The sequence below is a fragment of the Centruroides vittatus genome, unplaced genomic scaffold (assembly GCF_030686945.1).
Source record: "Centruroides vittatus isolate TY-2023 unplaced genomic scaffold, ASM3068694v2 contig_823, whole genome shotgun sequence".
Taxonomy (NCBI): domain Eukaryota; kingdom Metazoa; phylum Arthropoda; class Arachnida; order Scorpiones; family Buthidae; genus Centruroides; species Centruroides vittatus.
The window spans coordinates 271858-299312 of NW_027122536.1; the positions used below are offsets into that span (position 1 = coordinate 271858).

Here is a 27455-nt window from a genome sequence, read left to right on the forward strand (position 1 = left end):
ACACTAATATACAAGAGTACTAAGATATAATCTAGTCACATGCTGTCAACCGCTTTAATAATGCCATACCAATTTTCACAGGCTATATGACATATGATAACATTTAGCATTTTATTCTCCATTTTAAGCCCATAGAAGATGTGATAGCACATCTATGGGCTTCACTATAGTTGAGTTGGTCTCAAAATTTAATGGGTCAAATTTGATAAAACTTTGTTATTTTTCATTAATTACAATGAGGAATCCAAAAATGTGATGAGGGTCCATTTAAATGTAAAAAGTAGGAATTGAAGGGGTTTTTGATATACAGAGTGGTTAAAAAGATTAAACAACAACAAACTAGCAATTAAATAATAATTAGGATTTATTGCTACATTTTTATTGTACAGAAATTTATTTTTCTGAAAGATATAATGAGCAAATATGGTAATCTTCACCAGCACAGGAGCAATGTGCTCATTGGTGACATATTACTCGGCATATCAAATCTTCCATTGAAACAGAGTACAAATATCCAAGTAAAGACATTCAGGATCAACAGAAACATAATGAAGTAACTTCAGTTTGTCTCAAGATGCCTTTTTGAAGTCTTGTTTAAACTCCTTGGTAATTAATGATATTAATAAGAGATTTTGTGTAGTCAAATGAATCTAAAACAATTCTCTACTGAGTAGAAGGAATCAAAAACTTAAGAAACTTTGTATTACTTACATGTAATCTATTTTTAAAACCATCCACATCAACATGTAATTTTTTGCTATTAAACACATTTTTGCCTCAATAGGCTCTGAACAACAACAATAATTTTATCATCACCATATCCTGGTGCCCAGATTTAGTTGCAATATTTATTACTAAGTTAAAGCACTTACTAAATTCGATGCATGTTATACATCATCTTGCCTCAGTATTCTGTTTTGCCCAACATTCCCTGCATAAAGTTTCTGCCAGTTTTTCCTATCTATATGTTTTGTTTGCCTGCTCTCAATTCCCAACCTTAAAGCTCTTGCTTATACCAATCATCATTCTCTGATCTTCCTTTTACTTTCTTCTTTAGGATTTCTTTGTAAAATTCTTATTAGATCTCTTAGGTCACTCATTTCTATACTTATCTTGATCAATATAAGTTTATTTTAATTTCATTTAATGATATTTATAAATTTAAATATAATCATTTTTTTATTATGATGATTAATTACAATATTTGTACTTTTTAAGTCTTCATTCTAATGTTTTCATACATTTTATTTTTACAGAAATGTTGATTATATTAATGCTAAAGGATCTTTTGTAGATGAACACACTATAACTGCTGTTGGAGATAGGATAAATGTAATGTATTTTAATTAAATACTATTATTAAACTTAACTATTATTTAATGTCAAAAACTTAATCTCTTAATCATAAAGAATTTTTAAAAATTAATGACAAGACCAAATTATTTTCTTACTTATTGCTTGTGGCTTAAAACTAAGCTTGAAAACTTACATTACAAATGCTAAACATATAGAAAAATTTATAATCAAGAAATTATTTTATATACAGTGGAACCTCGCTTAACGAGCACCTCGCACAACAAGTATTTCTCATAACAAGCAAAACAAATTGTAAAAATTTGCCTCGCTTAATGAGCGATATTTCGCATAACGAGTGACGAGGAGAGGGGAAGTCCCGAATTGTGCACACTTGGCATGCTCCATCAGTCTGTTTAGCACTCCTTTCGCTAGAATCTTAGTGTTGCTTGTGATCACATATTTTTCCAAACTTGTGTTCACACATATTACTTATAAACATCAACAACCATAGCCCGTTTATTATATAAACACACCAAACAATATGCCAAATTCTTGGGTCATTAAATTTAATGACCGATTCCAAATTAAATTTTAGAAATGTCGGAATTAAAAATTAACTATTTATAATTATTAAATTTAATACGAGATGGAAACATAACTATCTACCTCTAGTCAAATTAATTAATTTCTAATATTTAATTATAGCCTTTACATAACCCAAGAATTTGGCATCGTTTGGAGTGTTTATCAAACATATTAGCTGTGACTTTTTTTTTTTGTTTGTTTCTGCAAATCGAATTCTCATTTCAGGATGGTTCATTCCACGCTAGAAGAAAAGATGATGATGATTCATGCTCTTTAGCAGTTTATATTGTACAATTTTTTTTGAATAAACGTTATACATAAAACATTTGAGCATTTTTTTGGTGTGGAACGCATTATTGCGTTTTACATTAATTTCTATGGAAAAAATTGTTTTGCTTAACGAGTGTTTCGCGTTACGAGTAAGACTCTGGAACGAATTATGCTCACTAAGTGAGGTTCTTAAATTGTTCTTTAACAAAATTCATTACATATTAAATAAAATGAATAACATTTGAAGGGCTCAATTACTTTGGGCAAGTTTAGTGGCCATTCACTATTATTTAACTTGCTCAATGTAATTAATTTATATAGTAAAATTGCTTGATGTTGGGTTTGAGTGAGTAAAGTTGAAAGCTGAGCTACTTATGTTGCTACTGACTCAAGTTTATTGTCTGACTAGGAAACTCATTCTGTGTAATTGTGGGAACGCCGGGGGGTAGGACGGTGTCGTACCTCCTTGTCGGCGTTCGGGTCGGTATGACCCACCCCACTGTCAAGGATGGCTAATTTTTCCCAATATCCCGACTTGTCGGGATCGGGTAATTACTGGTCAGGTCAAGTGGAGGAAGTGTGTGAGTTCGACGATAAGGTTAAGGCGATATTCGAAATAACGGAGTCAGGAAAGAACAAATAAAGATTTATTTGGATAGATAACCTAGTACAGAGAATCTGCGCGTCCCGTCCCTAATCGCAAGAGAGAGAGAGTTCACAATTGTTGGGGGGGTTCATACCTCTTGGTTATCGACAACAATTGCAGAATGTTCTTCGGCTCTGGCGGTGGCTCTGGTGGTGGGCGGAAGGATCTGGCGTCTTTGGAATGGCCTTCGTATGGGACTCTGTTTCGCCGGGACGTTCGTCTTCTTCGGACGTTCAGCCACCCCGTTCTCAGATATCTTCCCCCTTTTATATTCCTGATCTCGTCCGCTGCGATCACCAATCGCGACGGAGGGTGATGAGTCGGGCTCCGTGAGTCAGAAGTCAGATCCGGAGAGGAGGGAAGCGTGTTTGACGGCGGAAGACTGTACATCCTTTGAAGCTTGATCGCTATCTCTGATCTTGATTGTTATCTCTCGAGGGGATTCAAACAATAAAAGTTTAAAATCAGACTGGCCGGTTTAATTCGGTCCTCACATAATCATGTGCAAGAGTAACAAAGTGAGTAGCTGATGTCTACATATCAGCTTTTACTTTAACATTTACATAATCAAGACATTTTATATTTCATAATAGTGGATATTGTTCACGACTAAAAGATTAATATCATTACGGTTCCATTGTACATCTTATGTTTTCACAAGTCAGCACCTAATAGCACAGAAAAATAATCAGTGTTACTGATAGTTTTAAGTGTAACATTAACTGATTTAAATATTTCTTCTTAGGGGTAAATATGCTATTTCATTTACATTTATTTGAACTACCTTATTCATATACGAAGGAAATTCTATGTAAGTAAAAATAAGACATTCTATTTCATATTGGAAGTTGTGCTTTGGTTTCATTTACAAATCATTCTCAGAGGTCAGTTTTAGGAACAAATTTATCAAACTTTAAAAGGTGTCTGGTTCAATTTTTTGTTCAAAAATTTTGTTTTCTATAAACAATTTAGAAACTTTAGGTAAGAAAGATTGGTTCAAAACATAACTCAAACTTCTGCTTAGAGCATAATGATACTTAGCCATAAAAATAATCTGGTGTTTTAAGCTGAAGATTGGCTAACAATTTGGGTTTTGTTTATATTGTATATGTGTATATTCTTGAAACCTCTATGGGAGATTATTCATGCTAAGTGTTACAACCATCTAATAAGATTTTTTGCTAGCAACAGATATACCTACATTCATTGTACATTACAGCCCATCATCTAGCTGACTCAACAAAATTTTAGCTAATTTCAGCATCTTCATTACAATTCTTTGGAAATGCTGGATACTTAGGCTAGTTACTTAAGTAAAATAATTAAAAATAAATAAAATAATAAAATTTTATATTAAATATTGTAATTTTTTCCATAGAAAAAGTTAACTGCCCATAACTTTGTTATAGCAGTTGGTGGAAGACCAAATTATCCAGACATTAAAGGTGCTAAAGAATATGGAATTACGAGTGATGATATATTCTTATTAAAGAAACCTCCTGGTAAAACGTAAGCTTAATTTTAATATTTAAATAAATAAATTATATGATTTTTAGCAATGTCTTAACTTACCACTTATAAAAGTTATTAATCTGAAGAAATATATGTGACACTATAACTGTTGTGGTAGAATTATAAAATAGATATCATTTTCTTGTATTACCTATTTTTTTCTTTTATTCTATTATAAATTCTTTCCATCTTGTGGGCACTAAGAAGGCTTTTTTCTTTTGCATTTCCATCATTGAACAAGTGAACTGCTAGATGTTGAGGGATGAAGCATGACCTATTTGAATCAAACCATTTATGAGAATTTTTGAGGTCCAGATTTTTAGAGTGGCAGATTGACATCTTTGCTGAATGGCCCTCATTACATCTATTGTTTATTGACAATTGTAAAAAATTGACAATTTTTTACAATGGAAAAAATTCCAAATAAATTCTGTATCCATTTCATTATAAAAATATGAAAGAAACAATCAAAATCTGACTTAAATATTAAAACAAATTTTTTAAATTACATATATCAGACATATGAGTATAGTTATTGATGCTGCAGTAATAGTACTTAGATTGGTACTTAAAATTAATAATAGGAGAAAGTAACTGTTGTAATTGAGGCAGTATAAATACAGATAAAGTAACAAAAAATAAAGGAGCTGCCTTTATTTTGAAAAGCAATTTGAATTGGATGAATTATTTTATCATTTCAACTGTTAAATTTGCTCAGTTCATAAGAAAAGAATCCAAAGATGAAGGAAATCTCAAAAAAAGTTTATTGAGTTTTTACTCTAGGACTTCTGTAATCGAGAATATATTGCTTTTAAGTTAAAATATCAAGAGAAAGTCATAAGATGATGACTCAGTGATTCAGTTTTCTTGGCTCAAGATCTCATTGTTTTACTTTTATGTTAAATAAATTTTTTCTTTTTTACATTTATTAATATTTCTTTTATGAAGTATCACTGTTGTAAAAATTATTGCAAAAAATGAAAAGGATTCTTTGTTTGTGCATATAGGATGACTTAGGTTTTTGAGCAATGAAAAATTAATAAAAACCTCATGTTATATGAAAGTAAATATGGTATTTGAGTATTTTTTTCAGCATGGAATTGCATTATCATATTTTACATTAATTTCTATGGACTGTGTATAGTTCATGCTGTTATTATAGCAAAGTGCTATTGAGGTCAAGGTTAATGTCTCTTTTAAAGAGATGATCTGAAAATAGCTGATTATTTAGCAATGATTATAAATATAGTTATTTCATATTTGTTAAATTGGTATTTTTAATGAATATTTGTACATTCTGAATCAATAAAGATAAACTTTTTCCTGTCACGTGCATTATAATCTTTTGATTTTGCTACATGGGTATCAGCTGCATGGAAAAGAAATCTTCAAAAGCTGATAGCAGTCATTCAGGAAATACTGCATTTTAAATTCACTCGACGGATCAGAGGACGAGACTTTGTGGACTAAGAGGAGAATTGTAACAAAGCTTCGGATGCCGAGTCCAAGTAGACAGAAGGTGATAGTGTCAAGAAAACATTGTTGTTTGCCTTAATACCTGCATTTGATGATAATTTATTTGTGATTAAACGAAATGAAATTAGAATTGTATTAATAAATCTTATTTTCTTTATTTTGATCTTTAAAGTCACACCTCGTCCTATATGCGAGATCATCTTATACGTGAGTAAATATGGTATTTTATGTATAATATTTATTTAAAGAAATTTATACAATGCACATTGTTAAGGAGTGTGAATCAATGTCATCTTTTCTTCTAGCACAGAATGAACCAACCTGGAATGTGAATTCAATTTGCAGAAAACAAAAAAAAATCACAGATAATAGCATGATGGAGCATGCGCACAATCCGTGACTTCCCTCTCCTCGTCACTCGTTATGCGAAATTTTGCTCAAGCGAGTCATTTTTTAAAAATTTGATTTACTTGTTATGCGAAATACTCGTCAAGTGAGGTTCCACTGTATTTATCTATAAGAGACTAATGTTATTTGCATATGTTTTTAACAAAGAAATAAAAAAATATTGATTGGATTGATGCTGAAATAGTTTTTGAAAAATATCAGTAGTTTTTACAATAATTACAGAAGAAATAATAAATTTAAAGAAGAAAAATGGACATTTAATTAATACAGAAATAAAAAATAAATTATATAAATGTATTTGGAGATACAGCAAAACTAGTTTTTGAAAAGATTTTCAAATTTTTCAATTAAAAAGTTTAAAGGACAAAGCTATTCTTAATTAAAAACTAAGTGATGCAGGAACTATAGTGATGCCAAATTGATTAAAACTCAAAGATTTTAATTTAAGATAATTATGACAAAAATAAAGAACTAAAATTTAAGTGTTCTATTAATATTTGATGTTATATCTGAACTACTATACCAATGAATATATATTTAAGTTATTATAATAGTAATTATATTTATTATTACTCTTAATATTTAAAATTTTGTTTGTAGAAAATGTAATATTAAATATTAATATGTTTGATTATATTTTTTAGGTTAATAATTGGTGCCAGTTGTATCCTTAAATTGAGTTTAATTTTACTTGTTTTTTAATAAACATATATTTATTTTAATAATTTTTTATTAACATTGTGATTATATTTTTTACTTGCTAAAACATAAAATTTCAGAATGAAATTAAATTACATTTTGATTAATTAAACTTAACATAAGGTAAATTTTTGTAAATTCAAGCAAGTTAATTAAGTAAGAATGACATCAACATTACTTTTATTTCACTTTCACTAGACATTTTGACCGATAGTTTAATAAAAACTGGTTGTTTATAAACCTGAAGTTTGTGAACGTCATTAATGCAATGTGAAATTATTAATATAATGATTTTTACACTGATTTTTGATAATTTTAAAATTAAAGTAATTTAAATATACAAATGAAATCATTCTCATTTTTCTTAAGTTCCTAACAATTCTGAAAAGGTAGTAAAATGTTGATTATCTATACTTTGGGGCACACTGTATTTTTTGATCTCAACAGAAGACAAATTATGTTCTTATCCAGCAGTAAGAATTTGCTATAGACTGAAAAATATCTTGCAAACATATTGAATATATTTTTTAAAATAAGCCAGGACGATGAAGTACAACAAAGAAGAAATATACTTCTCTTACAGACATTACTTATTTTTAAAAATTGTAAATTATTTTTTAATTGTGCTGCCACCACTAAAGGGAAGAATTGGGCTATTTTACATTTGAAGGCGGACGATAAGCCCCAAATAAAAGGTTGACTCCGCCGTGGAATTGTCTTATCCCTCAACAGCGCGAGAAAGGACATATAGTGTAAAGACACATTTTTTTTATGTATTGTCTGTAAGAGAAATATACAGTCGAGTCCGCATAAGTCAACACCCCAAGGGGAAGTGGAAATGTGTCACGTTATCCGATGTGACGACTAAAGTGAAGTTGGAAAAAAAACCACAAAACTACAATTAATAAAGTACAGTAGTGCGTTATACAGTAGTATAGTCTTACAATCCATTGTGTCCTCCATTTACAATAACTCTGTAGATGAAAAACTGAAAAATTCATTTAGTGTTGTTGGTTTTGAGCACTTAACTGTCTCGACTTTCTTTTTCAACAATCACGAACGCCTTGAAAACATCATCTTCACAATTGTCAATTGTTGGCAAGTAACGTCTAAGGATTCTTAATGCCTCTAGCCTGAGAAAATGCAAAATTGGATTTTGGTGTGACATTAATGTAGATTGTATATTTTTTTTTGTTTATCTGTTATTATTTTATACATAAAAATACATAAAATGTTAAGGCATTTTTATTAATATGTATATATATATATATATATTAATTATATATTAATAAATAAATCAACTCCCCTTCTGAAAAAAATGAGTTCGCACCACACGTGCGGAATGAATTCATTTTTTCAGGAGGGTGTAACGACTTATCAGAGTGTGGGACAGCAAAAGTATGTTGACTTATCCAGTGGTGACGAGTTAAACGGTGTCGAGTAAACCGGAATTTTTTAACGTTAATGCTTATGTAAGTGGGCCGGGACCACAGAAAACTGACTACTTAACCGATGGTATCGAGTTATCTGGGTGTCGACTTATGCGGACTCGACCCGACTCTGGGTGTCGACTTATATTGAATATATATTGAAGAGCATTTTAAATAACTATTAATAATAGAGTTAACAAATGCAGAAATATAGAAAGACCTTGCAATAAACTATTATTTTAAACAGTAAACAATTTTAGTGACTTAACCTTTTCATAAGTAGGTTTGGTTTTTGTTGTATGAAGCCTAGTGGCATTTTATCATGTTGCTAGGCACAACCAAAGTTAACATGTATAAGTATTACCAAAAATTGCAGACATGAAAAGTTCTCATTTGTCTCAGTAAAAGGATTAAATTTTGATGCAGTATTGTTTGTTAGTTCTATTTTCCTAGAAATTTTGATAAACATTATTTTAGAATTTTAAGAGAAGTAAACTTAGAAAATTTTTACTAATTTTACTTAATTATGAGGAACTGAAATAGATGTGAGACCGGGGGAATGTGAGACCCCACTCATGGATTCAGGATGGAAATGTTTTATTATATTTTGCCTCAAAGATTGTCAGGATCTTTTTAATGTCAGGAACCTGACATTCAAAAGAATAAATATTTTATATAAGAGAAGAGATATATATTTTTATATATCTCTTCTCTTAGATTTTATATCGCGTTACAACTCACGATAGTGATTGAATTATTTCAAATTAGTCCGATTTTTATCCGAGTGGTGAATGAATCTAGGCGAGAGTTTCAGACCAGCAATGGAGTTAGGTCATCAAAATATAGTACGATAATAAAATACAATTTATTTATTTAAATATAAAAACTATATATATACAATATATCTACATGAACAAATATAATGAGAATATAAAATAAAATTTCCATTCGACAATCTATTTGAGTGAGACAATCTAATATTCAATTCCTTTAAATCTATTTTAAGAGAGAGAGCTTACAGTGTTAGTCAAATATATTACCTCATTTTATTATTTTTTCTATTTTCTTCTATATCCATTGGGACTGGCAATATTTTGCATTTGGCAGGAAACTCCTTTCTGTTAGGTATATACTCATATAATAAACAGAAAGAAGGAAATGGGAACAGAAAGTACATATACTTCTTAAGCATATACTGTGTTTATTTTTTATTGCAGTATTTTAATTTTTGTTTTTAAACATATTCAAATTGCAACATTCTATACTATTATTATTTAATTGTGCACTTAATTATACCAAGATGTGGCATTGGAATGTGCAGGATTTCTTACTGGCTTAAATTTTGATACAACGCTGCTTGTGAGATCTATTTTCTTAAGAGGTTTTGATCAGGTTCGACTTTTTCTCTTTACTGAATTATTTTTTATTTTTAAAATATCTTCAAAATTATTTCAATAATTCATTTTTAATATTAAAAAAATTTTTTTTTATTAATTCTTAATTAGGAAATGGCACAACTTGTTGCTGATAATATGAAATCTAAAGGAACACACATTTTTCAATATTATAACATAACAAAAATTGATAAGCTTGAAAATTCAAAATTAGAAGTTTTGTGGCAAGATAAAGATGGAAAAGAAGGAAAAGAGACGTTTGATACAGTTCTTTTTGCAATCGGTAGACAAATTTAAATATTTACTTAAAAATGAAAAAACATTTTATATGATTACTTTTATATTTTTATAGGACGAAAAGCACAGACTGATGATCTAAATCTTGAAAAAATTGGAGTAAAAATAGATAAGGAAAGCAGAAAGATTATAGGAGAGAATGAACAATCGTCAATTCATAACATTTATGCTATTGGTGATTGCTTGAAAGTAACATTATTTTAAATCCTAACGTCAAAACTGTAGTATAGCTGTTATATTTTAGGTATAATGTGTCTACTCTATCTTTAGATGATTGAAGTTGGATAAAAAAATTTAAATAATTAGAAATTCAAAAGATAGCCACAGATAAGACCAGTTAATTCATGCTTGGTTATGTTATTAGAAATCCACGAAATTTAAAGTTTGCTATTCAATGAGAATTTATAGAAATATTATTATTATTTGCAAAAAATGATATTTTTAAGATGTCACCAGTCACAGTAACATGTCCACAGTGCCAATATATTGTTCATGACTACTTCAGCAAACTTTAGGACACTTTTTGAACAAATCTACAGACCTGACACAAGCTCATTTTACAGCTGAATTCATCAAAAGCTTGTGCAATTAATAATAATTTTGTTTAAATCTTGCATTTTAGTCAATTTAGTAGAAAAGTTGCCGTTATAAAAGTATTAAACTCTGTTAAATTTTCCATTTCATATAAATTTGCCTCCTAGAAATTAGCATTAATTATCTATAAAATTGTTTAACAAATTATTTAATGCATTTAACACAAAAAAAATCAATCATAGACTACAGATTTAACATTGATGAACTTCCGTACAAACAGTAATAGTTTTACTATATCATTTTGTAACCATTCAAAAACAATTGTTAAATTTAAGCCAAATGGCCATGTTGTAAGATGACAATTTGTAGATATGAGGAACTTGATTTGAACTCAGTAATACAACGTATAATGAACAGTACAGATTAAAGCATCATTCCGCATCTGTCAGACATGCTGGTTGATACCACTTTGAAGTGGTTCTTTTTAATGAGCATAATTGTGAGTGGTCATACAGCCTTAATGTGCAGATGCTTCATATTGATTAATTAAATCTTAAGAAATTTACCCTTCCATTCTTGAAGAATTTAATTCAACATTTGCTGATCCTAGAGACCTACTGATTTTTTACATAATATCTAATATAATATAACAATAAATCCAATTTGTTTTGATATTTTTAATTTCAACTATTATTATATAATATATATTTAAAATATTACAGAAACATATGAATTTTATTATCTTATCTCACGGTTTGAATATTAACTTAGGATAAACCCGAGTTAACTCCTGTTGCAATTAAAGCTGGAAGATTACTTGCTCAAAGATTATTTGGTAATTCAACCATTCAAATGGATTATAATAATGTAAATATATTATTCATTTTATAAAATTGCTTTTCAAATTTTTCTGTTTTAGAAAATAACAAATAAATTATATTTTGTATTAAGATATTAATTAAACTTTTGTTAGGTGCCAACAACAGTTTTTACACCATTAGAATATGGTTGTGTTGGTTTTTCAGAAGAAACAGCTGTTAAATTACATAAAGAGGAGAAAATTGAAATATATCATAGTTTTTACAAACCATTAGAAAGTGTGGTGACAGGAGAGGAAACATCTCATTGTTATATTAAAGTAAGTATCTTAGGCTGACTGATGTAATCATTTACCTAAGAGAAGTAACTGTTAAGTATTGAATAATAAAAAACTTAAAAATTAGCTTTTAAATTAATTACAGGTAACCTGGACTACTATAAAACTCAGACTCTCACTCCTTCCTGATTTCATCCCCCACAAATGGCCAAACTCTTAGACTGATTTGGTCCAAAGTTTGCATAGTTACTCTCTACCACCATGTAAGAAACATATGCTACCATATAACAAGGACAACTCAACCCTCTTCCTAAGTTCCCAGGGAAGACTGAGCATTTTTTGCTAGTTTAGTAATAAAAGTACAATATCACTCTTCTTTTCATAGGTTCATTTCCTTTTATAAATATTGTATATATGTTATATATGATGTAATTTCTTCAAATTGAGATCTTTCGTATAGTCTTGTTGTCGGAACGTAGTGACGACCAGAGCTGTAACTAGGGTTTTGGATGCCTATGGCCAAGAATAAAAATGGTGCCTTTTTAATTTTTATTATTAAAAATATAATTATTTTATTCTAAAAAAAGCTATTGTAAAAAATTATCTAATGACATTCAAAATACTATATAAATATAAATATAAAAATATTTTTGTGTTATTAATTTCAAATACATATTATTCCGAAACCTTCTCGTTGGCGCCTTTATTAAATTGGCGCCTATGGCGGGGGCCACATTGGCCATACCCTAGTTACGGCTCTGGTGACGACTAATACTTGACTTCGTGCATTCCTTGTCCGCAGAATAACTCTGGAATGAGTTTTCCGATCTTGATGAAATTTTCTACGACGACTCATCATCACTCAAGGATGAACTGATTAAAATTTCAACTTTCAAAAATGATCCGTTTTTGTAGAACTGGATATAGGTGTTTTTCTTCAGTATGGATCATTTTTGAGAGTTGAAATTTTAATCAGTTCATCCTTGAGTGATGATGAGTCGTCGTGGAAAATTTCATCAAGATCGGACAACTCATTCTAGAGTTATTTTCTTGACAAGGAATGCATGAAGTCAAGTGTTCGTCGCTTCCTGCACGCACGTGTAGAAGCGCCATCTGGTGGTCGGAAAATATGACAAGCATTAAAACGGTAATTTTGAAAGGTAAATGTTGTCGCTAACTGGACACACAACAAATATAAAGAATCTTTATAGAATAATAAGTTTAAACAAGTCTTCTTTTTAAAACGTGGAGCAGCAGCGATCAATATTGATGGCTTTACGATCCATTCTCTCCTTCGTCTTCCTATCGTTAGTACGAAATTTCGATCTCTAAATGGAGAAGCTGCGCAGAGATTCCAAATTGAAATGAAGTCGCTCAAATTCATCATCATCGATGAAATGTCAATGATTGGTGCAAGAATGCTTTACATGATCGAGAGAAGATTGAGAGAGATAAACCTCGAGAAAGATGAGCCTTTTGGTGGATTCTTTATCTATTTGTTTGGTGATTTTCGTCAGCTTCCTCCTGTTAAAGATACTCCTCTCTACTCGAGTGTTTTTTACGATGTAATGTCCCAACAAGGTAGATTCGCATTTGATTCTTTTGAGAAGTTCATTGAACTTAGTAATTCTCATAGACAAAATAGCGCAGATAGTTCCTTCACGGATGTCTTACAACATCTAGCTTCGGGTGATTTCTCTGATACAGATCTGAACATTCTGACGACAAGAAATCGAGCCTATTTATCCAGAGATGAACTTGATCAGTTCCAAACGGCAGTAGAGCTATATCCAACAAACGAGCAAGTTAAACAAAGCAATGAAGACTACTTGCAGTCAACTGGATGCTCTTTTGCTTATATAGCAGGGGTGGGCAAGCAAGAGTTCAGTGGGAGCCGAAATGTAGGTTTTGCAAAATGCATGGGAGCTGCAGTTCTGTACTATCGTGGTGGATAGTATGGTAAGGCCGGAAAGGATAGCACTTTCAGCAAGAGCCGCATGTAACTCAAAAAGAGCCGCACTTGCCCATGCCTGTTATATATCATCTGAAAACACTCCAGATATTGCCCTGCCTTCGTCCAAAGATGACTCAAGCTCTTGGTCTCTCAGTCCCTCCAAGTTTTTGAATCTCTCAGTTAATGCCAGAATCATTCTGAGAGTCAACTTATGGGTGCAAGGAGGTCTCGTCAATGGTTCACTAGGAACTATACGCTACATTATATATGTTCCTAATGCTCGCCCTCCAGCTCTTCCTCTGTTTATTTTAGTGGAATTCGATAGCTATCAGGGACCTTTCATCTATGATAATCTGTTTCCAATAATCCCCATAACACGCACTTCGAACGATGGCAGTATATTGCCATCTCGTAGACAGTTTCCCCTTACCTTAGCATACTCGATGACTATACATAAATCACAGGGATTAACTCTTCCAAAAATCAAAATAGATATAGGGAAAAAAGAAACAGCTATCGGTCTTACCTATGTTACATTGAGTACAGTGAAAAAAATAACTGACATAGTATTTTTAAAGAGTTACAATAAAGATCGCAACGAGTCAATCTGTAAGTCCAAGGCCTATAGTGATAGACAGAATTTCATGAGACATTGGCATAGCAATTAATTAATGGCTTATTCTGACCTTATATTTGTACCTTTAAATGATCCAATAGAAATCATATATATTGTTGAGAACGAATGATTCTTTGTTTCTTTTTTCCTCGTAATCTAGAAAATAAAGGTGCGAGCAGCTTCGTTCCGACTACACGCTGATGTAGCGTTACTTAACTAGTTTAAAATTATATTCTTTATTTCTTCTCAACTTTACTATAATTGAGAGATCAAATTGCTATTATCTGAATTATCAGAAGGAAGTGCCACAGTTTTATAAATTGTATATTCATTTAAATCTCACATGTAAAATTCTGCATACTTTTCATTGACTTTATTAAATGGAAATACCGATGCATACCTTAAAATTAAATGTAGGCACTAGCGGTATCTACCAACTTCCTCAAATGACCAAGGATTGTGATGTGGATGGACAGCCACATCTTTGTGTGTCCACAACTAAACCTAATCTTTAGCTTTGAATGACAATTCTTGATTGTTTCTGGATAGATTGTGGCATGATATCATCTCTGCAACAGCAACCACTGCTTATTTCCACATCTCATAGCATGCAGCACTCTGAACTTACTCCTGAACAGACAAGTAGTCAGCCATCATTTCTGTCACTGCAGCCTGTCTCAGTTACTATACGCTCCATAGTAACTGAGACACCACCAATGCATGAATTATAAAACCCCAGTGATTGATGTACATGCGCACACAAATTTTATTATGATTGTAGTATTATTATTATTACAAAAATTAGCTATTTCTCAATGCCTAATTACTTTCCACCCACCCTGTATATTATAGCATTTTTATACTCTATAATATTTCTTTAAATATTTATGTATATTTTTGAATAAATATTAATATATTTTTTAACATGTACCTGTACACAGACAATACAGGTCAGGACACCATTCCCATCTCTGGGTTGGACTCATGCTGGACAATGTTATAATAGTTATAATTAGGCCAACTATGTAGCTTAAACATAATTGCTAACCATCAGCATTTGGCACGAACCAGCAACGTTTTATTTGCTCTGTCAGCGAACAGGCTGCTTTTTCCCTTTTGTCAGCATTTTTAAAGAATTTTAAAGAAGCAATTAAAGAATTCACAAACACTATTTAATGAGTCTAATACCAATATATATATGCCAAAGACATTGTATGTATTTTATTATCATGACTGAAGCTAACCAGAACAACATTTTCAGATTCATTTAATTGGGAAAGAACCAAGAATGATATGTTTATATATGTATGTTGGTTTATGTATGAGAATTTTAGTTCAGATGTGATAATTTTAAATGGCAGATATGATAAATTGCATCTTCAAGTCTGGCAATATTAGTGACATCATGTTGGCAGTTAAATTAATCATGGCAGGCTCATCAGCAGAAAGAAACTAGTTACTTTTACAAAATTAGACCAAATTATTGAGCAGCATTAAAATTTCTCCACCCAAAATGAAAAACATTGATTCATCACTTAAGAATATACATGCCATATGGTATGAACTTTCTGAAGAAGGGAAACCAGATGGTTCTTTGAGATATGGGAGATTTACAAAGATTTGGCCTTGTAAAATAGCAAGGCTGAAAAATTAAATAATTGTCTTTTTAAAGACATCAAATAGTTTTTAATTAGTGTCTAATAACGTCTGCAATAGTTTTTAATTAGTGTCCAATAACGTCTGCAGTGAAGTTGGTACCCATGTTTTTTCATTGAAAACAAATATTACACCACGATCGAGATATAAAAGGGTTTGCCCAAATCGATACACTTGTTTTCCTTCCTGAAAATGATTGGGTACAGGCATGAATATAATGTTCTTTTCTTCTGTTTTCTTTTCAATAAGATCTTTAAAATTCATAGAGAAAGAAGCCGCAGATGATGACGTTCAAATTGCTTGAGCAATTGAATCATAATCTCTTTTGGTTCTGTCGGGTGGGTTATCCATTTCTTGTCTTTCTACATTATTTAAATATGCAATACTTTCTCTAGCTCCTGGTTGATAACTGAGTAATCCTTGTGGAGTTGTTATAGCTCTGTTCATAATATCTAATGCACGTTTTATATCAGTTTTGTTTTTGACACTGTTTCACATAAAAACATGTAGTTAATTAACAACTAACTTTATTCACTCTTGGATACAACTGACTGGAATGAAAACTACACAAGAACTATCTCAGACAAATGAAAGTATGTAGGAATTTCCACCTTTGACTTGACGCCCAGATCAAGTTATAACAGATCTTCCCAGAGATGTCCAGGTAGTGTCTGTGTTCTAGAGCTCCTTCTGTGGTCCTTTGTCCTCATGTTGATTATTCTGGGGAGCTGGATGTTGGTTGTTCTGACAAACTGGATGTTGCCTCTTTTGGAGTGGTTGTTCTCTTCAACTTATCAGTTGATCAATATGTCTCCTTTCTATAGTTCCTTCTGGTGAAGTTATCATATATGTATATGGTCCAGTCTTCCCTGTTACCTTACCTGGTTTCCCCTTCTTTGCATCTCTATAGCACCTGTAATTGATGATGTCGCCTATCTGCAATTCTTGTATTCTTGTTTCCTCTTTATACAGGTGTGGATTTAGTCGATCATAGATGGTACATAGTCTTCTTCCCATCAACAGTTCTGCTACCGTTTTTCCTATAGTGCTACTAGGTATTGTGCGTAAGCTAAACAAAAGTCTGGGGAGCAACACCTCACTTTTTTCTTGGCTCTGATGTAATTTTTCAATCATTGTCCTTAATAATTTCAGTGAAAGTCAATGGACTGATTGATAGCAACTGTCATGAGTACACTGTAATAAAAGAAATTGTTAACAAAGTAAAACATTGCACAAAGGCATGTAACAGGAGGCACTATCATGTAATATCAACTCTTGACACATCAAAATGGAACACAATAAATCTGGATGTTGATTTATGATGTGTCCCATAAAATATTTAACTGTTTACTTTCCTGGCTGTTATGTATACATAACAAGGGAAAGTATTTGAGGATAAAATTTGACACAATTCCAAGTGTTTTGCAAGTCTCTAAGACCCCTGAACCTGACAGTCAAAAAACAGCAAAAAAAATTCTATGGATTGTGTCTATTGGCATCTGTTTCATATAATATCTTGGTAATTTTTTAAAATTGTGGTGTTAAAGAGTATAAAGCTATTGCCATACTCTGGACACTGTTTATGGCAATAAAAAAATTTTTTCAATTTTTATGGTGTCGGCGTTTTTATTCAAAAAGCAATGTATTTCTATTCCCCATTCTAAAGGTTGGAAGTATGCTTATAATCTGCTCGTACCTTTCTTGAATCATACTGTCAGTCTTTAATATATACATGTTATATATAAATTGCTCTTAACAAAATCAACAATTTTCTAAATAAATATAAAAAACATTCTCGTGTTCTATTTTATTTTTATTTATTGTATTTCTTAAATCAAGATTTTTTCAGGCAGTGTGTCTAAGAGATTCTCCTCAAAAAGTTCTGGGTCTACATATTACTGGACCACATGCAGGGGAAATTATTCAAGGTTTTGCTACAGCAATGAAGTAAGTAGTTTTAACTTAATTGAACTGAAATGGAAATATCTGAATATTTTAATATATTAATTTCTAGATGTGGTATGACAAAAGAGCACTTGGATCAGACAGTTGGAATTCATCCAACAACTGCTGAAGAGATAGTTAAATTAAATATTACAAAAAGATCTGGTAAATCTGCAATAGTAACTGGTTGCTGAGGTTAATTCATCCTTTCTTTATTAATATTATGGAATTTTTATATCAGTTTGACATAAAAATATTTAACAATTAGTCTAAATTAACAAGACACACACAGATATAATTCCATAAAAATATTTCCATAATTAGCAAATAAAGAAAGGATGAAGTTTTTGATAATTTTTTTATATTTTTAATCTGTATGATATCAAAATTTCAAAGTCATTTGAAGAAATTTTGATTGATGAAAGATTATATATGCAGTAATAAGAACTTGTATATAATAATAAAATTATAGATTCAATTACTTATACTGATATCTGTTTGGCTATCAGTCATATGAGAATCTGGCTCATGGCTACAGACCAGGACATTATTCCTCAATTCCTCATCCATATTGATCACACTGGTTAAATTAGGCTTGCCTATGTTTATAACTGTGATTAATGTAGTGGTGCATGACATCATCAATCAATCAATTTACTTAAAGTTTACAATAAATTATTGAAGTTAATTATTGAAAAATATATGTATTTTTATGATGGAAATGGAATTTTGTATAATAAAATACAGAGAGTTGATGTTATTTAAATGTTTCATTTAAAATAAATCATTAATGAAATTAAATAAAAATTTCATTGGCTTCAACACCATTCTACAACAGTTCTCAACTATTCTCAGGCAACAGAACACCATACATATACTTTCTGTTCACAGAGCATTCCCATCAAGATATTCAAAAAACCAATAAGGAATTTCATGTTTACAATTCTCTCAAAACCATTAAGCAATAAACCAGTAAATTTTTATTACACTGAATAAAATAGTAAACCTGGAATCATCTGCAAATAAATATGTTGTAGTACATTAGAATAAATATGCAATCAAAACTTTAAAAAAATTTACTGTGGAAATCTCCAGCGAGTTTGCAGAACATGGATTGAGTACCACAGCCAGAGTTGCCACAATGAAATTTCAAAACGTACTGAAGCTCCTTCTTCAAAAAATGTACTGTTTCTTTGGTTGGTTGCTTTTGATATTAATATATATACTATGTACAAAATAGTTTCCTTTAGGACAATCAGCCATTCGGACATCCTGGGCGTCGATGTGGTTCTTCGATGGTCGATCGAAGGTGGCCCCGGGACAGTGGCGTTCCCTGTGGTTGGTTCCTGGTTACTAAGCGTAACGAGACTCTTACCTGCAGCGCGAGAAAAGTCAAAATCGATCTTCCACCGACTATAGCACGACTTCCTTCCGCGATTTATAATTTCTGCCTGGCATTTTGATATAAACAATGGGTGTCCGACTACAAACGACTTTTACCTATGTTTTTTTTTTAAACTAATACATTTTTCTCTAAGTTAATCGTTTTTTCGCGTCTTTCGTGACGGGTCGGACCTGTCCGGTACATGACATTTTCATAAAAGTTTTAAACAAATAGTGGAAATGACAAAAATAAACAATTTATGTATTTTAGTTCTGAAATACAAATAATACACACACAATACAAATTGATACGATACAAACAATGATAGAAAAGCTTGTTTTTTTAATTTTTTATAAACTAACTCTATTCGGCGATTTTTCCCGCAAAGTCGTTAATTACTTTATCATAAAAGTCGCTGGTCCTCGACTCCATCAACGTATTTGAAAGCTCCTTTTCTATCGAAAGCAACGCTAGCGACCACAATTTTACCTCCGACCGAGTGTTCCTGGCCAACAGGGCCGGATTTACCAATCCAGGTGCCCTGGGCACAAATTCGGTGGGGCCCCCTTTTAAGAGTAGGCAGATTTGATTATTTAGAAAATTTACACAAAATACTGTACTTTCAACTATATTTCAACAAGGAAGTAGTGAATTTCATTTAAAAATAAGGTTATTGTAAACATACATATATTTTATTGTGTAAAACTAATTATTTTAATTTAATTGAAAAATATCCATGTAAAATTTTTCCTCGAAATTTTCGGATGTTTCGTAGGTTTTTTCCCGGGTTTGGTTTTCTTTGCCTGTGGCCCTCATGATTAGGCCACACTAGGCTGTCGCAGTAATAGGAAAAAAAAATATGTTTAAGCATAGTTTTGTGGGGGTCCCTATTTTGTGGGGCCCTGGGCACCAGCCCCAAATGTCCCTATGTAAATCCGGCCCTGCTGGCCAATGTATGAATTCGCTCCGTGATCGAAAAACCGCGCTCAACAAACGCACTGGTAGATGGTACCGTAAAAATTAATGATATTAAATCATATAATTCTTTTAGTGCGTTTTTGTTCAGATCGACATTAATTATGTGTTTTATGTTTAAGAGTTACTTTTCAATATAGCCCGGACACGAATATAAATATTGCGATTCGCTACGTAATTTAGATAAATCAAAAAAATTTCCCATAAAATTTACTAAATTTAAAGAATTAAAACACGTTTGGAAAAATTGTTAATAATTTTAATATTATGAAAAACATCTAAAAGTGATAAAAATTCTAAAGATTTTATGTCTGAAAATCAGTCATTATAATTATAATTATAATTTTCTTTTAATTATACTGTAATTAAATACAACTTTGCAAAAAACGTACATAAAAATAACATTGAATACTCTACTTTTTAAATCTTAAACAATTCACTTAGATAGCTTCCTGCCAGTGGCTAAGAGATAGAATCGTTGGAAGCGTTACACGTGTGTAGTTTCCACCAGCTAAACCGGCCGAGGTTGGTGCTCTGTAAAGCGCATGCGCCAATGCCCTCTGGCTGCTTTACACCATTCAGTTATTCTCGCCGTGAAAGCTGTCTCGGAAGCGCTTCCATTCCGACACCGAATTATTCGAATATACAATAGCGATCTTATCGTTTTTTTCACATATAGTATAGAATTTTTTAATAAGATACATAATGCAGTTATAATAAAATATTAATTTTAGTTAATTCAGAGTACGTTAAAATATGAAAATTTATATTTTAGAAAATACAAGAGAAGGTCATTGGAAGGTGGATGCGGCGCTTCCACCTCTTCCAATGACGGCACGCCACTGGTTTTGATGGTATTCAAAATAGAAAAGAAAAATCAATTTCCTATACATATATTCCACAGTCTTAATTTTATTATTAAATGACGATGTAATGAGAAAAAACTTGTTAAAATTTTTCAATAGGTCGCCTTTCTTTATGTAGCGTGAGCGTAACGAAAATGATGTCACGAGCAGCTATGGCTACACGTCTCTGCATCATAGTTTAGAAACGCTTCCCGCTCGAGCCAAACATGGACTCCATAATCTATTTTCTGCTTTCGGTTACAGCCGAAAGTAGTGTTCTAGCTAAAGAACTACAACATGACAAAAAAGACGAATTGAGCGTTGCTCTTTCTGAAAAAAACGAGCAAAGCAAAGAAACAGAAGATAGATAATTAGGAAAACACTAAATCTTCAACATATCCTTTCGATAAGAGTCATTTTAGACTTTCAAGAAATTCTACAGAAGAAAGTTTTACTTTAAATAATTTCTTCTAATAGGAAACAAATTGCTATAATTTATGAAATAGCCTGTTGAATTTTACACGTGTTCTTCAGTAAGATTTTGTGAAAATTGAGTTTTTTAAATGAACCAGATTCTGATATTCGTTAAGTTAATCGAATTGTAATTACATTTAAGTTTCGGAAATTAGTTAATAATATATTTTTCTTGTCAGCATAGTACAATGATGCTGTACTTTATCTTAATTTATGAGTGTTAACTAAACGGTCTACTGTATGCACTATGATATTAATTATATGTTTATGCCTGTTATTCTTGTTCATTAAATAAAATCTATCATCTATGTGTTTATTATTATAAGAAATTATAAAATTGTTAAATACAAAGAGTGAAATAAAGATAGATCGACCTTGTGAGGAGAAGTTTTGTAAAGTATATGGACACTTGTGAGAGAACCGAGGGGTGTAGAGCTGCCAGCTCGATCCCGCTTACCGGCAACGGGATGGCGAGTTCCGTCACTGCGCCAATGGATGGCGATAAATTGAGTTAGCGAGGTCGTGATAAGGTGTCGGCCGTACTCAACGATGACATGCATTGAACATAAAACAACATATTTAATAAACAAATAAAATTATACAGAGTACAAAAATGGAAGATACGATTAATACGAGATAGATTAAACGATTAATAACTCTATTAGCGCGACATTGATTAATGCGGTCGTGTCGACACTTCTTCGCGGGTTCCGCGGTCCGACCGGATTAGATTTCCACATCGGGAGTTAATATTAGTCTAACTTATAAACTATTCTGGCAGAGAGAGGGTTTCTATATAATCTCGGCAAATACCTCTTTACCCGCGGCGATCGAATCTCGAGCAGTCCTTTCGGTAAGGTGATCGAAGGTGGTTCCGAACGGAGTCGTTTGCCCGGAGGTTTCCTTTGGACGATCGCTCTGAGGCGCGGGTACGACCCCTTTTTATTCGCGTTCTGCAGGGAAACTAGTGGGAGGAATTCTGATGCCATGTGTTGTTTACGTTAAATGTCTGGAATCGAACGTTTCGACAAATTTATTACTTTTTTCTATCCGGTATTGTTACTCAGTTTACCTCATAAAATTGATAACAACTGTCAAACAAACGGAATTAATAATGCCGGTAGTGACTAAGGTCAGGATTTGTATTGTAACCTTAGTAATAATTGTTTAAATCGGAGAGACATTTAATCGGTCTTATCTGCTAAGAAGTCGGGAAAAATAGGATGTGTGTCCTTTTCTTCTCCGACCTTTTTTAGGTTAATTGTAAGTTATTACTAATTAATTAAATTAGTAATAACTCAGACCTCAGTATGTCACACTTGCCAATCAATAGTTTTTCAGAGGCATTTCTGATAGATTTGGTTTAAGCAAAAGCCATATAAGAGGTTTATGAGTTCTTGAAACAAAATATGTTCTATATTAAGTAATTTTATTAAGTGGCTTATTGGTACTATTTAAAGATTATTGTAGTCTCACAATAAAACAAAAACACTTATAATAAAAAAACAGTTCTGTCAGGGTAGTTTTGCGTCAGGTAGTTAAATAATGTTTTTTATTTAGTTCACCTAAAACACATTACTTCTGATCTGTAAGACTAAATATCTGCATCCATAGTTTCCTGTATAATAAGTCCTATTAATATATAAAAAGTACTAGTATACAAAATAATTTTTAAATTACGATAGAAAAAACACAAAGGCATAATACTTAACGTAAATATAAGTTTACAGAAATATTTTCGATTAAAATTAAAAGAATGCTCTAATTTAAGCACTTGTGCACATTTTTTTATTATCATAGGTAGCATATACAATTATAAACTTGATGCAATTTGTTTATTAATAGAAATAAAATTTAACTCAGTGCCATAAATGATTGTTTATATTTTTAGCACAGACATCAAATAATGGACATTTTGACATCCAAAAATCAAATATTTATCATCACGAATTCAGAATGAACTTTTATAAGGCTTAAATACTTCAGTTAAGGATGAACTTCAAGTAACAAACACCGAAAAATATCGTTAAAAAAAAGTTTTCGTGTTATTGAAATTAACTTCTTTCCATGGCAATTTTGACTAACTTCTACATTACTCCTTTACATTATTTAGCAATATCAACTGTCAGTTGTAAATTTTAACACAGCTGTATTAATTATGCAGTATTATGAATTTTAGAATAAAGTCTTTAATATTTTTAATAATCAACATTGATTAAATGTTTTTTGAAATATTTTAACTCTACGAATCTTTCACAGTTACCATTTACACTCAGTTTGAAGGCAAAAGTTAATAAACCGATAAAAAAAAATGATAACAAAGTACAAAAAACGATGAATAATTTTAATTTAAATGGATTTAGTTAAGAGATAAATTTAATATTTACTTTTGTACATGGATTTGTTAACGAATAATAAATAATGGCTTTTTATTTTTTGAAAGCCACATAGATTTATGGTGTGGATTAATAACAAAATAAACTATTTTAATTTAATAAAACACTTTATTTTTAGTTTTAACTATTCTGCAAATATAAAACTTACGTAACTGTTAATTAGAAAAAATAACTAATTAAAAAGTCGAATAAGCAATAGCATATCTGCTTACTGAGTCATATGCCATTTTATTTTGTCAATGTACTGTACTGTAAGAAATGTGAGGGTTGGAATTTGTACAATGTTGATCAGAGAAAGTCGTGGGCATTAATAAAAAAATTAAGTAGGAACCTTGTATATATGAAGTTTGAAAAGTTAAATTAAAAACTTTATCGGAAATTTAAACATATATACTTGACAGACTATTTCAAAATTGATAAGAATGCACTTCAAGACAAGGAAGGTGTCTCATGTAATAACAAAAAATATATTTGAAATGTTCTAAACGTCAGAAATATTTACGGGGAAGATAATATGTTTCAACTGTCATTAGATATGTTTACTGTTTATTAGACTAGTTACCTGATGTTTGCCGCACTTATTAAAAACAAAAAAACAATGAAAACTAAACAGAAAATGTTTTAATCATGATAATTTGTTTGAATTTTCACTTATCTCAAGATTTTTTCGTTTATTCCGTTTTTAAAATAAAAATAAATGAAAATAAAATACAAAAATAATATAATTAATATTTTTTATAAACCATAAAATAATAAAATTATTTATTCATTTAAATTATTTTTTAAACTATATTTAATGTTTTGTAAAATTTTTAATTTTTCGTTTTCATTCTCCTCTAATTTCTTCCACACTAATTTTCTTTCGTCTTCTTCTTCCTGTTTTTTAACATAATGTATAAATTACTCTGAAAGCTCAGGTGTTTGTTTTTTTTCCTTTCTTTCTTTCCTGGTGGTGAAGCTGCCGTTGCTGCTGCCACTCTTTCTTCAAAATTTTCATTAAATTCCAAATTTGAAGGTACTGTTGAAGCTAACAGTGTTTTAAGAGGAAGACAAACATTAGCTTTTATTCCAAAGAAGAAGTCGTAATCTTTATGAAATTCCCGAAAAGAAAGTCGACCACTTCCAGACTCTTTCATCTGGTCTTTCCTCCTCCTATAAGTTATTATCAAATTTTGTCATTTCCAATCGCACTCCACTGTGCCTATCTTAAAATTTGTTGCCTTCTCTGTTCATTGTTCAGCTTGCATCTCCATATAGTTTTACTTTTTAGAATTTGGCTTCTCAAACAAAAAATCCATTTCTCTCCGAATTTCAAGAAGTTTTTTTTTTTTAACAGAAAATGTTGCCCAAATAGTTTCCTATGAAAAATGAAGTTTCACCAGCATATTTAGAATATTTTTATAAAATTTATACCGGTACTCCTCACTTTACGACCGAGTTCCGTTCCGACGACTACGTCGTTAAGCGAATTGGTCGATAAGCGAGGTGCTTGCGCCGGGAATTATATAGTGAAAACTAAACTTCCGCTTAGTTTTCACTATTTTACGCACTATCGGAAGTTAAGAATACATCACACTGACACTAGTGCCACCGGTAACGAGACCTAAACCGTGCAAAAGAATATTTTCAACAGTAAACAATTGCATGTCTTAATAAATTTTATTAAATTTAATAAAATAGTTGATTATTCAGTTGTGAAAGATTGTAATGTCGGATCAATAGGCATATAGCTTTCTCTTCCTTTTCTGAGACTTCTTCCACTACCACCAACGATGAATGAATTTTATAATCAGCAACAAGAAAAATTGTGGCTATTACACCCAAAAATGCATAACCGTTGAAAGGTATGCCGCCAATTATCGGACATATAAATGCAGATACATGTTTTGAGATGGTATATCTACTGAACTTCTGGATATCTAAAGGAAGGTTGCCAAGATACTCAAAAAGTGCTTGTAATCCCCATTGTTGTTTTGTTTTGCAGCATATTCGGTCGTATATCCACTGCGAGATAGAACGTTCTAAAAAGTGATTTCATTTAATTAACTAGTCTGCTTGAAGTAACTTTAGAAACCACAATTCAAATCACTTACCATCGGGGAAGTAATCTTGCATAAATTCATTTATTAAATTACAGTCGCGCTTGCTGAAATCGTAGGTTATCAAGCAAGACAACCACGAATCATTCTCCTCCGAACAAAATGTTCCTGAGAAGTAATTTTCTATTTTAAGCTTGAGGCAACCCAAAAACCCGACTCTACCTCTTTAGAAAAGTCTCGCGCACTCGGGTTGATCTAATGGTGAGAATTTATAAGTCAGAACCTTACTCTATCTATAATTATTATGGCAATATTGTACTTACTTCGAACAACGAATGAATGCAAACTGTATCCTATAAAACAGATGGCAACAAATATCCCTTTAAAAATCATTCTTGGCGAATTTTCTCTAGTCAAACTGAAAGAATCTGGAGGAAACAATCGGTCTTAAATGTTTTCGATTCTTACAATTACATTGATTATTGCTAACAATACTTTTACGTTATTAGTAGGGGAAATACGTAGAAAATGACATATGGTTCTATTTTAGGTTCATAACTCTTTATTGGTAAATCACAGCACTGTCATATTCTACACCAATTATCTGTGGTTCTTTACCTATGAAATATAATAAACATTTATAATACAAAAATAATAGAGAAAAAAATATTGTTAAGTTAATTGAGATCAGCCAAAATCCATTTTGTCCATATGCTATGAACAAAATGGCATATTACGTAAGGAGAAAACGACATACACATAAAAAGTATAAAATTACTGTCAAAGTTCACAAATGAAACGCTTGGTTCTTTTAGAAACGTCAGCGCAAGAAGCGTGAGCCCAATGCAAACAATTTAAGCACCGTAACCAGTCATCTCCAGGCTTAGATCGGAAAAAAAGATCATTGCAATATATGCAAGGACAGTCCTTTTCATCATCTTGAGAGTTTTAAAGAAAATATTCTTTTTCACTGTCTTCAAGTAACGTTTTGGTAATGTTTCGTTTCTTTTTCTCTGGCGGAGCTTTGGGCTCATTTTTTGATTTAATTGCTTTCATGTTAGGAGTAGAAGTTAAAACTAAAGAGGTTTGTCGAGTCTTTGGCTTACGTTTTCCTTCACCAGTTATAAAACGTCTTTTTGGGACTGGAGAAATCTCCTCAATAGACACAACAAGAACAGAAGACGATGGATAGAGGACAAAAATTTATTATAATTACATTGCTTATTTTTCTAGTTTTTCAATTTAGTTTGTTTAAAAGAAAAAGACTTTATTTTCCTAGAAATAACTGTGAATATGAAGGAGAGCAAAAAATAGTAGATAATATTCAAATCACTTTTATATCTGGTCTTAAGCTTTTATTCTTTACAGCAATTACAGTTATTACCATAATTGATTTATTTTTGTATCCTACATTAAAACGAATAACTAGTTCAAAGTTTGAGCTGGCATTTTGTAGTCTGAACATCACATTAATGTGCATTTACGGAGTTAGACAATTCGATTGTTATATTCTTGTAATTGGTGCTGGT

At 31.3% G+C, this 27455-nt stretch overlaps 1 protein-coding gene across 2 annotated transcripts in view; it reads left to right on the plus strand.

Annotated features, from left to right (window-relative positions):
- LOC136982349 (thioredoxin reductase 2, mitochondrial-like) overlaps nucleotides 1–18098 on the plus strand; it is a 40362-nt gene extending 22264 nt beyond the window's left edge. For both annotated transcript variants that reach the window (XM_067278823.1, XM_067278824.1), the window contains 10 exons: nucleotides 1257–1332; nucleotides 4176–4306; nucleotides 6838–6857; nucleotides 9623–9714; nucleotides 9828–9999; nucleotides 10069–10202; nucleotides 11319–11414; nucleotides 11521–11685; nucleotides 17719–17816; nucleotides 17884–18098. In XM_067278823.1, the coding sequence (XP_067134924.1) occupies nucleotides 1257–1332; nucleotides 4176–4306; nucleotides 6838–6857; nucleotides 9623–9714; nucleotides 9828–9999; nucleotides 10069–10202; nucleotides 11319–11414; nucleotides 11521–11685; nucleotides 17719–17816; nucleotides 17884–18007 (1108 nt within the window). In that variant the 3' untranslated portion in view covers nucleotides 18008–18098. The remainder of the gene's footprint in view (nucleotides 1–1256; nucleotides 1333–4175; nucleotides 4307–6837; nucleotides 6858–9622; nucleotides 9715–9827; nucleotides 10000–10068; nucleotides 10203–11318; nucleotides 11415–11520; nucleotides 11686–17718; nucleotides 17817–17883) is intronic.
- The last annotated feature ends 9357 nt before the right edge of the window (nucleotides 18099–27455 follow it).